Source organism: Myotis daubentonii, chromosome 16, assembly GCF_963259705.1.
Source record: "Myotis daubentonii chromosome 16, mMyoDau2.1, whole genome shotgun sequence".
In the NCBI taxonomy this organism is placed as follows: domain Eukaryota; kingdom Metazoa; phylum Chordata; class Mammalia; order Chiroptera; family Vespertilionidae; genus Myotis; species Myotis daubentonii.
In genome coordinates, this window is record NC_081855.1 from 13335231 (window position 1) to 13350163 (window position 14933).

The 14933-nt window shown below is 44.4% G+C and overlaps 1 protein-coding gene across 1 annotated transcript; it reads right to left on the minus strand.

Annotated features, from left to right (window-relative positions):
• Positions 1 to 6340: 6340 nt before the first annotated feature.
• On the minus strand, positions 6341 to 9317 carry LOC132217994 (protein SPT2 homolog). Its single transcript, XM_059668585.1, has one exon. The coding sequence runs from the start codon at positions 9132 to 9134 to the stop codon at positions 7137 to 7139; it is 1998 nt and encodes a 665-aa protein (XP_059524568.1). The 5' UTR covers positions 9135 to 9317; the 3' UTR covers positions 6341 to 7136.
• Between the last annotated feature and the right edge of the window lie 5616 nt (positions 9318 to 14933).

Below are 14933 nucleotides of genomic sequence, written 5' to 3' on the forward strand. Positions count from 1 at the left end.
GCAGGGATTATGATGGTGAGGTATAAATTCTCACCTCCAGATGTGTGTTCTGCCTTAGCCATCGCCACCTCCTTCTCTTAGGAGACCTTTAAAGAATTCCCAGCATCAGAACTGAGACTGTGAATTAGAACAGGGAACTTTTTGCCATCCGTTAAAGACAAAATCAAAATAGCCGATCAGGAAAACATTTCAAAGGTCATGAACTTTAGATATCATTTTTCATATCCAGAGGTTACTGAAGGGAACCATGGAGAACTCCAGTTCTCTGATTAAGGAGAAAGAGAAAGGGGTGAAGTGTTTAAAATCCCCAAGGCTACCAAGACACAAAACAAGAGAATTGGCAGCAGAGACCCGAGTAGTCAAGCCTGGTAAAGAGCAAGTGGATAAACTGGTTAATAACGGACTTAGCCTTGGAACATAGAAACCGTAGGGTTGAAGGTTATGACTCAGGCTTTCCTAGCAACTCTGTTAAACAGGGACATTCCATAACAACGGATTCAACAAGGAGCTAACTGGTCAACCTGGAGGTGTTTCACCCTTCAGAAGCAGAGTAAACTAAGAAAGAATAGCCCTCATGACAACTAAATAAAAATAAAACTCCATTGGAATTTGCTACCAATGGAATTACAGGGAGTAATTTTGTTTTGTTTTGTTTTGTAAGTTTGAATTTGCATGACTTGCCCATCAGAGGCCATTTACATCCTTTGAGGTGACATTAGCATTTCTGACTAGCTAACCAGGAGGCCTGTAAACCTAGTTATGCAAGAGAACCACAGGTGAGGCTGACAACAATGCTGATGGCCTGGAGATTGATTTAGTGGGTCTGGAAGAGATTCTGACATCTGAATTTTAAATAAGTTCCTCAGGTTATATTGATGTGCTGCCAGGTTTGAGAATCACTAATCTGGATCATGGCCTTGTCCAAACAGAAAGATTTTGCACAGGCATAGAAAACTAAATGCCCTAAAGGATAACCTGATTTCCCTTTACAATACATTTGTAAGAAGAAACATAATACCTACCCACCTTGCATATGTAATTTTAGATAACAGTGACATAATTTTAAAAAGACGATCACTTAAAACATAGGTATATTAAGAATTCTCATTTTTCTTTCACCCTTAAAAATAACTTATGTGATGTTAGAATGGAAGTTTTGATAATGAGACTTGGAGGGATAAAGGGTCCAAAGGCAAATTCTAGGGACAGCATTTCCAAAGCTCTGTTTCAAAGAGAAGGGAAAAGATTCCCTGGGAAAGAGATGTTGCTGGGTAGAATCCCATTGCCCACCAACGGGGCAGGGGAAGGGTGCTTCCTTTAAACCCAAGCCTGGTGAGAGGGACTCAGATGAGACCACTCAGAGCACTGGAGGTGTGTGTCCTGCAGGCGGGAAGGACACAGAGAGGCGAATCCGCCCGTGTGTCTGGGAAGTGACTGCGTCCTGTCCACAGGAGGGGACCGGATGTAGATTGTAAATAGCAATGTCCTCCTAGAGCTATTTTAAATCCCATCCAAGAGGACTTCGTAAAAGTGTAACGGAGTCCAAGAGAGAAAGTTTTGTTCGGAGTGGACACTCAAATGTAGGGGCTGACCATGGAGCTGCAGCCAAAAGAGATGCCCAGGCCTTGGGGTCGGAGGGCTGACGAGCAGTCTCTGGAGAGCGTCCAGGAGCCCCCTCCGGAGGAAGAGCCAGCTTTGTCCTGGTCGGGTACACAGAGAGCAAAGCCATCTTGTGACGGTATTCGTCATGTAAGAAACTTGAGTATTTATTTTCACTTTCTCTTCCTGCAGCCCAGCCTGCAAGGTATTTGAGCTGAAGTTAGTAAGATGATTGTTGAGATGAACCAGGTGTTGTTTTAAAGCTGACTCTATCTCCCTCCTAGGCAGCAGGTGGCTAGTCCTGCTAGGGAGAGCAACAGGATGCAATGCTAAGTCAAGTTAGGGGTGTGGGTTATGGCATGGAACTGCTCATTTAAATAACTGGCAATGGCAATGGCAATTTTAAAGGGATTGTGGGAGATAAATTAAAGATGCTTTTTATCTTTATCTTACAGGTTGAGTATGTTTGATGTATGGTTATGGGAGTTTATTCTAACCCTTGTCTTTTCTAAATCCTTTCTCCCCCTTCCCATTAGAAAAAAACAACAACAAAACCATTTTAAATGTACCATCTACCTTATCTCACAATTAGAAATCCCTTAGCTGGTAAGTAGGACCCTGATTCCAGAGCATCTGGAAGCAAATCAGAAGCAAAAATAGAATGAAGCAAAATAAGGGAAGCAAAGACCAGAGAGCTGTTCCAAATGCAAGGGGAATGACTTTCAAACAAGAGTACAGGGTTTTGTTTTGTTTTGTTTTTTGTGTTTTGTGTGTGTTTGTTTTTTTTTAGTTACAAAATACAAAACAGTAATTTATTTCTTGGGAGAAAATCTTGGGGATTACATTAAAAAAAATGAAATTCTGAGTTCCCATAGACTTTCTTTTTTGTTAAGTCTTTGAACCTTTCAGGGCACACGTGTAAGGCTGCCTGTGACATGTGGTACCCTGCCCTCCAAATGGACATAATTGCATTTATAGTATAGAGACAATACAAAGACAAGTCCTGAAAGTAGCCTTAAAAGAAAGTGCCCTTGCTTTGACATAGCAACCATCAAAAGCAAGCGGGACTGTGCAATCAGAGGCATACGAGTTTTATGAAAACTACTTTCCTTTCACGTCATCTGTTAGAGAATACCACACCCATAACATTATTACAACCGTGAAATAACATTACTACATTCGTGCATTAACATTACCCAATAAAAGGCACATCTTCAAATATTGAATAAAATCTGAAAGTCAAAACGGAGGATACATTGAAAATCAAGCACTTAATTTGTAAACCTTGATAAAATAACAGCCCATTCCAGTTTCTTCAAAGGTTTGTAAATTTTGTGGTCAGGAATTACAGAACAAAATGGAAGACCGGATTTGGAAACAAGGCCAAGATTAATTTAAACGACTCAGAACTTTTCAAAAAAAAAATGAACCACAGAAGTGCCCTTTTATAATGTTGATGTTGCAGATGACTAAAACTCAACATCCATATTAGAAACACTCAGAAGTGACAGACGCATAAGGACACAACCTGACTTCTTACCAAGTTCTGGAACTTCTATCTAGCACAATGGTGCCTTTCTGTACACATGTCATTGAGTAAAGTGCTAGGAAACTTCAAGCCGCCAAGAATCTTTCTGCTGTGACAAGCACTTGATTGTAATTGCCAATTTCAAAGAGTCTGAATATTGAAAAAAAATTTATCCAAGAAAAATGAATTTGAAGGGGTGGAGGAAGTACATGGCAGCAAAGGAAATAATGTTCCAAACCTGTTTTATTACATGGAACATCACACTACCCTCAAACCAATTTCACTGGACTGAAGGTATTTGAGATCAGTGAGGCAGTTAATAGGATTTTCTGCCACCAGTGTAACAGTCTATGTGTAGCATTAGGAAGGGTGCTATTCCTAGTGATGAAGACACCTTTCATTGGACTCAACTTCAAAATTAAATCCTTGCACTTTCAAAGTGTGAAACTCAATTCAAAATGAGTCAGGGTTAAGGGACTGAGTCACATGGTCAACTCATTAAGGAAGGTTAAAAATGGTCACATATAATACCCAAACTTGAAGAAGAAAGCTTTTTGAATAAAAATACCACAAAACAAGTTTTGGACCTACTGAATAGTAAGGATTCTTTGTAGGACAACCTTTACTACCATCCAACAGCCTAAAGTAGCTACAACCCTTATTGTAGCAGTGTTCTGTAAGCTTTTGTCCCTCTGCCCCCAACCTTCCACATTTAGCATCAAGGACAAGTGCTCTCTATCATCAGCATATCTCATTTTCTGTCCTTTCATATCTCATTTCCTTGAGACTTAGCTTCTCTCCAGCTAGAGCCTAAGTCAGACTGAGAATTGCTTGCATTTGAGGCTTAAGAGAGCGTAAGTCTATAGAGAGGACTTGAAGAAAGGTAAGGAAGCAAGTTCCACAGCCCAGGACACCACCAGTAGCAGGAAACATCCTTTTCAACCTGGGGAAACAATCTCTTCACAGTGCATAGTTTGAAATAAAAGTGCAATATGAGTAAAAAGAGGCGGTGGTGCGCTTGATACACATGAATTTAGTTTTGGGTTTTTGCTATTAATTGCTAAGGAATTTAAAGATAAAAATGCGAAGTCATTAACATCAAGAGATACAAGGGCACCTTGGATTCCAAAGTATCTTCATAATGGAGGAGTAAGGGTCGCCTCACGTGTCACTTGCTAATTTTTTAAGCTATTACTCTTTCAACTCTAATCTTTGTTTTTTTTGGTTTTTTTTGTTTTTTTTTTTGTTTTTTTTTTCCCATCCTTTTTTTAAGCTTTTATTTATTTATTTTTTTTAATTAAATCTTTATTGTTCAGATTATTACATTTGTTCCTCTTTTTTTTTTTCCCCCATAACTCCCCTCCTCCCAGTTCCCACCCCACCCTCCGCCCTCACTCCCAACCCACTGTCCTCATCCATAGGTGCACGATTTTTGTCCAGTCTCTTCCCACATCTCCCACACCCTTTTCCCCCCCAAGAATAGTCAGTCCATTCCCTTTCTATGTCCCTGATTCTATTATAATCAACAGTTCATTCTGTTCATCAGATTATTTATTCACTTGATTCTTAGATTCACTTGTTGATAGATGCATATTTGTTGTTCATAATTTGTATCTTTACCTTTTTCTTCCTCTTCCTCTTCTTAAAGGATACCTTTCAGCATTTCATATAATCCTGGTTTGGTGGTGATGAACTCCTTTAGCTTTTCCTTATCTGTGAAGCTCTTTATCTGACCTTCAATTCTGAATGATAGCTTTGCTGGATAAAGTAATCTTGGTTGTAGGTTCTTGGTATTCATCACTTTGAATATTTCTTGCCACTCCCTTCTGGCCTGCAAAGTTTCTGTTGAGAAATCAGCTGACAGTCGTATGGGTATTCCCTTGTAGGTAACTGAGTTACTTTCTCTTGCTGTTTTTAAGATTCTCTCTTTATCTTTTGCTCTTGGCATTTTAATTATGATGTGTCTTGGTGTGGTCCTCTTTGGATTCCTTTTGTTTGGGGTTCTCCGAGCTTCTTGGACCTGTAAGTCCATTTCTTTCACCAGGTGGGGGAAGTTTTCTGTCATTATTTCTTCAAATAGGTTTTCAATATCTTGCTCTCTCTCATCTTCTGGCACCCCTATAATTCTGATGTTGGTACGCTTGAAGCTGTCCCAGAGGCTCCTTACACTATCCTCGCATTTTTGGATTCTTTTTTCATTTTGCTTTTCCGGTTGGATGTTTTTTGCTTCCTCGCAATTCAAATCATTGACTTGATTCTTGCGCTCCTCTGGTCTGCTGTCGGGCGTCTGTTTAATATTCGTTATTTCAGACCGTGTGTGCTTAATTTCTAGTTGGTTCCCCAATATAAGATCGAGGGTCTTATTAGTTTTCGTGTAGATCTCATTAAGTCTATCGGCAGCTTCTAAACAGTTCTTGAGAGACCTTAAAAGTGTGGTTCTGAACTCTATTTCTTCCATTGACAATTTTGTCCTGTTTCTTTGTCTCCGCATTTTGTTATGCTTCTTTGGTGCACCCCCTAGTGGTCTTTGTTTGCAGTCTTATAGATAAATCTTGATTGTTGTAGCTAATTCCAGGGAGGGTTTGACCTCCAGGCGAAGTGGCTATGAGAATCAGCTGTGTCAGCAGTGAGAGAACTTCTGTCCTCTAGGGAGGTGCTAATCTAGCCTTTGCCTGAGGCTATCCGGCAAATGCCTCTGTGCAGGGCTTGGGCAGGGCGGGTCGCACAGGATCAACAGGGTGGGCCAGAGAGAGCAGTTATGGCGGCTCTCAGTCCTGTCCCCAGGGGCTCTGCCTCTCTGAGTCCCAGCACCCGCTGCAAGGCTCGGAGAGAAAGCTGCACTCGCTCTGACCGAAGCCAGACAGTCCCGCTTCTCCCGTTTGAGCCTGGGTCCCTAAAGACTCGCCTGTATCTGGAGCTCAGAGTCTGCGACTCCCTCCTGATTGAAAACAACAACCACGCCCTCCGCCGCCAGCCCGCTCCGCGCACTCCGCACCTCAGAATTTGACTTCAGCACTGCGCCTCCTCTGAGTGTCGGTATGCGTTTCTCTTTCCTCCTAGTTGTAGGACTTCCACTCAGCCAGCGTTCCTGTGGTTCTGGGTGATGTCCGTTCCGTGTTTTAGTTTCACTTTTGAAGTAGTTGTTCAAAGCAGCAAACTCTGGCGTTAACCTATGCCGCCATCTTGGTTCTCGAGTCTCAACTCTAATCTTTGAATAAAATATTTTTTCTTCAATATAAAATGACTTTTTAGATAAAATTCAGCACAGTAACATTGTCTATTTTATAATAAATCTGAAAGGAAAACTTGGAAAAGAATATTCTTATACCAAATGGCATAGCTTGTTTTTTAAATTGAAATTTTTTTGGTTTATTGCCTAATCACCTAAATCAGTGAATAAGAATGCTCAGCATCCAATCCATGAATATAGAATACAATATAATTTATTCTACTTTTTACTTCAAAGTCACAGAGATGACATCCATATAATTATAAAGCCTACTCTACATTTTCAAGTTCTCAATCCAAACATATAGATTAGAACAGGTCACTTTATTGCTGGCAACATTCATGGAAGGGCCAGATTTCTCATCAAAAGACAAAATAAGTTTGATTGGGAGCCAGCCTTTGCCCTACTCACCCATCAACAGAATTATGGAAGTCAAGAAGCAATCTTTTTTCCTTTTTAAAATAGCTAGGGAACAAAAGAAGATTGGCTGACTGTTGAGTGGGCCCACATTAGAGTGCATAGCTCATCAGGATCAAGGCCGGAACCTGTGAGCAGTTAACTTCCTAAGAGCACTCACTGGGCATTATGTCATCTGCACTACAGATTTCACCCCAGAAAGTATTTGAAAATACTTTATGCTCAAAATATACAATATCCATTCCTTGTCCTTGAGGACCCAAGTATAAATCTAAAATGAGAATGGGCTTCTTCAGTCTGAAGGCAGGACTTCTTTGCAGTAGAGTGTCTCCAGAGTTTCACAAAAATAAATAAAAGCAGCAGCTAATGTCTTTTCAGCTTCTTGACCTTTCGGCATTTCATTGCTTCTTCCTCCCGTCTCATTTCCTCTAAGTCCTCTTGCATACCTAGTCTTAAACTCTTTGCTTCTTCCTTCTGCTGTTCTTTCCAACTACTCTCCATGTAACGTAAGGCATAATCACTTTCATCTTTGTACTTTTTTCGGTCATAGCCAAAGATTTCGCGAATGTGCTTGGATATTTCTTCCTGAGATTCTCCGTCATCTTCGATAAAATCTTCCATTTCAGAGTCATAGTCCTCCTCTTCCTCCTCTTCATAGTCTCGCTGTCTTTTGTAACCACTAGGGAAGGGAAGCCTTTGAGGACCTTGGGCAGATCTGTGGCCAGCCAAGGAAGGCTTCACTCCATTCATCTGTCCATTGCTGGGCCGGGTAATGATATTCTTAGAAGATATTGTTTCTGAGACAACAGTGCATTTGGGCTTATGGGGGGGACCTGAGCTACTAACTATTCGCCCAGGTCCCAAGCTGCTCACTGGTCTTCCTGGGCCTAAACTACTGACAGTCCGTCCAGCTGGAACTGAGCCACTTACTGATCGCCCCGGGCCACTGACTGACCGCCTGGGGGGCACTGAGCCACTCATTGGTCCTCGGTCATATGGACTGTGCACAGGCCGCCCAGGGCCACCAGAGCTGACCACTGACTTCCCAGAACCACCTGAGCCACTGATGGGTGGTCCAGAGCCACCTGTCCTTCCAGGAGGATTTGAGTCACTGGCTGGCCTCTTGGTCCCACTGACTGATCGCTCAGGTCCTGAGCTGGAGCTGCCATCCTGTCGCTTGGGCACAGAGCCAGAACTAACTGTAGGCCGAACACTCACTGTGCTGGGCCGCCCAGGAGCTGGGCTGGAACTGCTGCCTGGCTGCATGACACCTGGACTCTTAGCCTTATGTGGGGTAACCACGGGTCCAGGTCTGGAATGGGTAGGATGGGGAGGAGATTTTTTGGCTTTGTGCTCAGTAACAGATTTCTGCATCCCTTTAGCAGAAGTCTTTGGAACACTTGGTGAATAGGTGCTCGAGTGGGTCTTTCCAGCCCCATTGAAAGCAGGCCTGTCATGGTCCTTCCGAAGCGAGGGTTGGGAGCAGTTGCTAGATCCTGCTTTGGTCCTCTCTCCTGGCATGGATTTGGATGAAAACAAACCTAAATGTTTCTCATTAGCTGCGCTGGGTCTGGATTTCTTCTCATCACGAGGAAGGGGAGTACCCTTGGAAAAAGGATGCTTGTTCCCAGAAACTCTGCTAGGTTTTGTGCCCATACTTTCTGTCTGAGAGGGTGCCTTTTTGGTTGGAGGTAGTCTTGCATCTGCCTCAGGTTCCTTTTTCCTATGCCTTCGTTCCAGAAATGCTCGCTCCCTAAGTTCTTGTGCAGTCATAGGCCGCTCTTCTGTTTTCTTCACCACCTTGATTTCCACTGGTTCGTGCTGCTTTTTCTCAGCCAGCCTGAGTAAGTCAGTGAAGTTCATGAGTGGTGGGGCACTTTTAAGGGGGACCTTTGGTTTACTTTCAACTTTGGGAGGAGGTTCTTGCTCTTCCTCATACTCCTGCTCTGATGCTGCTTGATTGTATTCTAAGAACTCTTCCTCTTCTTCCATCTCATACTCTTGGTCTGTTCCCTGACCATGGCTTTCCATTGCCTGTCTTTTCTTTGACTTTTCCTCAACAGGAACCCCATTGTAACCATAAAAATTGTCCTTTGTCCTCTTGGCCATAGCTCTTGCTTTCTTGTCATGTTTTAACTCAATTCGCCTTTTCACTAGTTCTTCTTTTCTCCTTTTTTCCTCTAAGGCTTTTCGTCTGAGCTCCTCCTCTTTTCTTCTGAGAAACGCTTGTACAGCTGCTGACTGGACACCCTTAACTTTTGGGTCTTTTTTGGCAGGACCCACTGCCAAACTATACCTTTTCGGTACGCTGTTGGTTCCTTGTCCTTTAGAAGCTATCATGAGAATTTCCCTGAAATCCATGTTGACCGAATCGGATAGAATGGGCCAGGCTCTCGGAGAGGAGGAAGAAGGCGTCTTACCCCGGCGGCCAGCGGCAGCCAAATGAGCTGGCTCGCCCGCTTCTTCCCTAGCTCTTCTCCGCACGACCACTTCCGGGGCCGTCCCAGGAGGTCTGCCCGCCCCCTGCCCCAAATGGCCTATAGCCTTACAGGTCCATCGCTGCGCTCGCGAGTCCCTAGGGTAACTTCCGCTTTCAGGCTGGAGACAGGTAGAGACGTGGTACGTGGCTAATGACGTCAGCTTAAAGGGGCGGGACCAAATGCTTCATCGACCAAGGAGACCGGCCCAGTAAACTGTGGGGTGTGGCTATGGCAGAGCGCCCCACTCTAGCGGCCCGGAGTGTAGCCTGACAATCTTGGTCCTCCGAGCGAGCTCCTGGTGGGGAAAGTGAGGGGGTGGGTTTACCTACTGGGCCTGGGTTCGTTGTCTATCTCGGGTGGAGGCTCAGGTCTTAGACGGCGGTGCCCCAGCAGCAGGACCGGCAGATGGCGGGCAGGGGTTTTTAGTTACTGGTTTCTAGGCACACATGACACGGACTGGCCTTGCCTTGGATACACGTTATCACTCAGCACATGGTGCTCATCTCCTACACAGATGCACGCGTTGCGTGTTTAGAGGCACCCGCTTACCGCTTTTGCACCATTTAGATAAACACGTAGGGAAGCTGTGTTTTGGTCAGTGGAAGAATGAATTCCTCACATACAGATCGAGCCTGGACAGAGTTGGCACGCTGAAAAAACATACATATATACCCTATATTCATAGTCATTGGGAGTCCAATCCTGGGTTCCTTTTAGGGCTTGTCTGAGGTCTGTAAGGTCATCTCAACTCTGTAAAATACACTTAGGCTGATTTGGAACAGGCCGGGATTGATTGTAAATGGACAGTAAGAATCTTTTCAGTGTGATGGAAATATTCCACAACTGGATTGCAGTGGTGGTTGTCCTTGGTTGCAGGCTCCTCCCTGCCCAGGTTCTGGTTGGGGGAGTGCAGGAGGCAATCAATCCATGTGTTTCTCTCACATAGATGTTTCTCTCTGTCTTTCCTGCTCTCTTCCACTCTCCTTGTGCTGGGGTCCAACCCCAGCGGGTCCAGGGGTCCCCAAAGGTGTGGACGGACTTGGCGAAGAAGGAATAACACGGAGACAGAGTTCAGTTGATCAGCAGCCTAGCCAGGATCTCCAGCCAGGATCTCCAGCCAAGTTCTGGTCTGGATCTCCAGCGAAGTTCTGCTGTTTTTTGTCTTGTTACATCTGTATTTATACTAGTTGATTTTAATCCTGTCAATTTCTATTACAAAGGTTAGGGTGTTTCTTATCTCCATTCCAGGGAGTAAAGATTATGTAGCTTAAGCATGATTGTTCGTAGTTAAAGTGATTAACTACCCGCCTGGCACTTAGTTAAGGAGTTTTATCCCCTCCCTAACTTCAGGGGAAAATCCCTACCTGGGGAAACAACCTTTCTCCGAGAGGTGACCTTGGTTAAAACACATAGCGCTAAGGGGAGCAAACATATTAAGAACAGTATGCTATATACACCAGGTCCCTTGAAACATATGCTGTGCAGATGTTTCTTTCCTGCAGCCTCTGTGTCAAGCAGCAAGGATGGACCGGCTTCCGGCAACAGAAAGAAAATGGTTACTTATAAGCCAAGGATAAAGGCCTCAGAAGAAACCAACCCTGCCAACACTTCAATCTCCAATTGTGAGGAAACAAATTTCTGTTAAGCCACCCAGTCTGTGGTGCTTTATTATGGTAGCCCTAGCAATCTAATATATTGGCGTATGGTGAGAACTCAATAAATATCAGGTATTATTTCTCAAGGAAGCTCTCTCTGATCTAGCTCAGGACTCCTTGTGTAAATTCTTACAGCCTCCAGTATATTTTCCTTCATAGAGCCTTTCACAGATACAACAGCTAACATATATTGAGCCCTTAATGTATATTAAGTGCTTGACATGGATCACCTGCTTTAATCATAGGTGCCTGTAGTAATGCACTTGTTACTATTGTATAGATTAAGAAAACCAAGGCTTGACCTGGCTAGTGTGGCTCAGTTGGTTGAAACATCATCCCATATACCAGAAGGTGGCAGTTTGATTCCAGGTCAGGGCTCACACGCAGGTTGCGGGTTTAATCCTCAGTTGGAGCATGTGCAGGAGGCAACTGGTCTCTCTCTTTCTCTCTCAAATCAATTTTAAAAAAATAAAATAAAGTGTTACACCCCAGACTCAGAGGAGGCGCAGTGCTGAAGTGAAATGCTCAGGTGCGGAGTGCGCGGTTGTTGTTTTCAATCGGGAGGGAGTTTCGGACTCTGAGCTCGAGTACAGGTTTTAAGGGTACCTGGGCTTTGTTTTGATAGGTTATGGTAAGACAGACATGAAAACGACTTCCAAGAAGGAAAATGTGTTTAAACTCACAGATCCCTGGAAACAGGAGGCACTGCTGCATGGGGAGTACCAGGGTCTGTCAGCAGGGGAGCTGGAAGGGGTGGTGGGGGCGGGGGGAAGGAGGGGCTGTGGGCAAGAGCTTTTATTGTGTGTGGGAAGGAGCATGTAAGGTAGGGGGAGCAGGATTAGCTTGGCTAGTCTGGATCATTTCTGCAGTCTCTGGGCCGCAGAGCAGGCCTCCAGATGCACCTGGGGTGATTAGGGCAGGTGGACAGTGGCCCTGAGTGTGAGCCTGATAGAAGAGGTGGGGGATTGCATTTGAAAGGTGCAGCTGAGGACAAGTTGGTTACTACCTCTAGGAATTGGCCAGCCCTTCCAGGGGTAGTCCCTCTAGGGTCAGGGTTAGCAAAGCCTGAAGATATGAAAGCATCAAAGGAGAAAATGAAAAGACATGGTTAATACAACTTAAAACAACATGTAACAGAGTCAAATGCTGCAAAGAGGTCAAGGAAGTTGAGTTCTACAAAATAGGTATTAGCTTAAGTGGCTATGGGGTCACTTTCGGGAAGTAATTTGGGCAGGGTAGTCCAGACAAAAGGGATAAGGGAGAAAATCTTTGGCTAAGAACTGGATCTGATAATGTACTCTGCATATACATGGCATAAAAAGGAAAGGAAGAAAAGCAGTGTGACTACAGTAAGATAATAGGATAAGAGAAAAGTTATTTTGTTTTGTTAGATTTGTTTTTGTTTCCATGAACAAGAGATATAACTATGCTTGTAGTCAGAAGAGAAGCAGTGGGGTTAGAAGGAGAAGGCCTACACCCAGATTTGACTTCTGACATCATGCACGTGGACATCAGGGCTCCCAGGGAGAGGATGCACTTATCCGACCTCACGTAGTGGTCAATGGTGCGAGCAGAGGTCAATAGAATGAGCTGGCCTGTACTAAAGGTTCATTGACAGTTTTCTTTAATGTATTTGTATTGATTTCAGAGAGAATGGAGAGGGGAGAAATAGAAACATTAATGATGAGAGAGAATCATTGATTGGCCGCCTCCTACACGCCCCCTACTGGAGACTAAGTCCACAACCCAGGTATGTGCCCTGACCAGGAACGGAACCATGACCTCCTGGTTCATAGATTGACACTCAACCACTGAGCCCTGCTGGCTGGGCTCCTTGACAGTTTTTATCAGGGGATTGTTCTTCTTGTCAGTGTCTGGTTCACTGCAATTTGGGGTGCAATAGATTAAACAAATTTTTCCATGTTGAGACTATGTTTACAGAGGTCCAGCCCTTAGTAACCAAATCCAGTGTAAAAATCAATCAACATTTGTTTAGAGAAATGATGTTAGCAAAATCATACTGGTTTAATTAAGAGAGCCTTCTCAAGAACACCAACTCAACAGATGGACTGCTTAGATGATAGGACCTAATATATGTCCTCAGAGCCAATTTACAATTGACGAGTACACCCTCCATCCCATCAGAGTATTTCAACTCCATTATACCCCATTGCAAAAATATCACATCAACTCGCAATAGATATATTGATTTATCAATTATATGTAAGAAAAAAGTCTTACCTGTTTGTTCAATCCTATAATGACTCATTGTGTCTATTTCATCAAGAAACCACACCAAACCTGAACAGAAAGACAATAAAAATTGCCTTCTGTATACATTTTTAAAATTTGCCAGGCATTTGCCAATGTTATTTTATTTGAATGATCCCCGTGTTATAGCGGAGCTACCTGTGATCTGGAGAGTGTGTGATTTGCAAGATGACATGGGGCTAGAACTCTGTTGATAGTGAGGGCTAACCTGGGATTCGGGTGCTAACTGATGGAATTGGGCCAGGAGACCTACCAGAGCTTGCCTTCCTCAGAAGCTTCCTGAGAAAGGAATACATGTGGGGAGTAGTGGTCATGGGCTTGTGAGCTTCCCTTCCAGCCCTGAGCTCCCTTCTGTGCCAGCTGAGTGTGATTCTAGTCTAGCTTCCATGGAGGGCAAGAGGAGATAGAGCCAGAGAGAGTCCAGGCCGCCAGAGAAGGCTGCAGAGTTGCTCTGTTTGCCACTAATAACGGTGCTAGTTTGGCCTGTTTGCATGACAAGTAAGCTCTGCACACTTGTCATGTGGGTGATGAGTGTGCAAAGAGCTTACTGCTTCAGCTGCCTAGGAGGAGGAAGTAACACGCACACACACACACACGTGTGCGCACGCACGCACACACTCACATACACACACGTGCACACACATGCTCTCACCTGCAAACTGGGCCTTTTAACACATGGCCCCCCAATCTAATACTTGTGATCTGACAGCCAGATCAAGATTGCCTCCTCCTGAGAGGAGCTAAAAAGAGCATGGAAAGAGCATTTCCCTTCATCACTGCATTAAAACTAGGGAGATAAGCCAGGTCCTTGGAGGATAAGCGGACTTTTCCTACAAACAAGACAAAAATAAGTGCAATGCTGTCAAGAAATGAACAATCAGGAGAGGAAATCCAGGGAAGAGGGAGCCTAGCCACAGGGGTCCAAGTCAGTAACACCAACCGTCAGGTCAGAAGGAGGCTCGCTGTGGCCCTGAAGTCAAGCAGGCCACTGCAAAATGCGGGGTCCGCGTTAGCATCTGCCTCAAGCCCATAGACACGGTTTCTGTTCACCCACTAAGGACCCATCTTCACGAAGAACGAAGCGGACGCTGTGGCTGGCTTCCCGCTCTGCATTTTGCCTCCCGTAGCTCTGAGAGAGGGCTCCTGTCTTGGGAAGCCTAAATATTAACAGCAAGAAAATCTGAAGTTGGAAGAAACTTTCCTTGTGGAGAAAACTAACCATGACAGTTTGGCACAGAGCTGAGCTGAAGCCCTAGCCACACAGAGCCCAGTCGTCAGCAGGCCTTTGCACTGGATGGTTCTCGGGAAAGAAACAAGGGGTCTCTCTCCTCCGCAGGGCCCTCTGCCCTGCTCACACTGGACCTGACTTAGGTGTTGGGTCAGCATCAGCGAGGGGTCTGACCAAGGTCACTTGCTCGCTTTGTTTACACTGCTAATTTTATCACTGCTTGGAAGGCTGATGGTATTATTTATACTTTAACTATGATAAATGTCCAGTTAAAGCAGGGCCGGGGCAAGTGAAAGACCAATACAAGAAACTCAGAAGTTTTTCATACGGGAAATATTCATATCTTTGAGCTCCCTGATCTTTCCAGAACCTTGTACTTGGCGAGGATCAGCGGTCCTTCTAGCCCAGGGCTTATCATAGCCTAGTGAGTCACTAGAGTCTAATCTTTGGGGACCAGCATCAGAGTCTGAGTAGTGCTGGAGGGTGGCACCAACAAAGTTCATGTTAATACCCAGGTTTGGCTGTT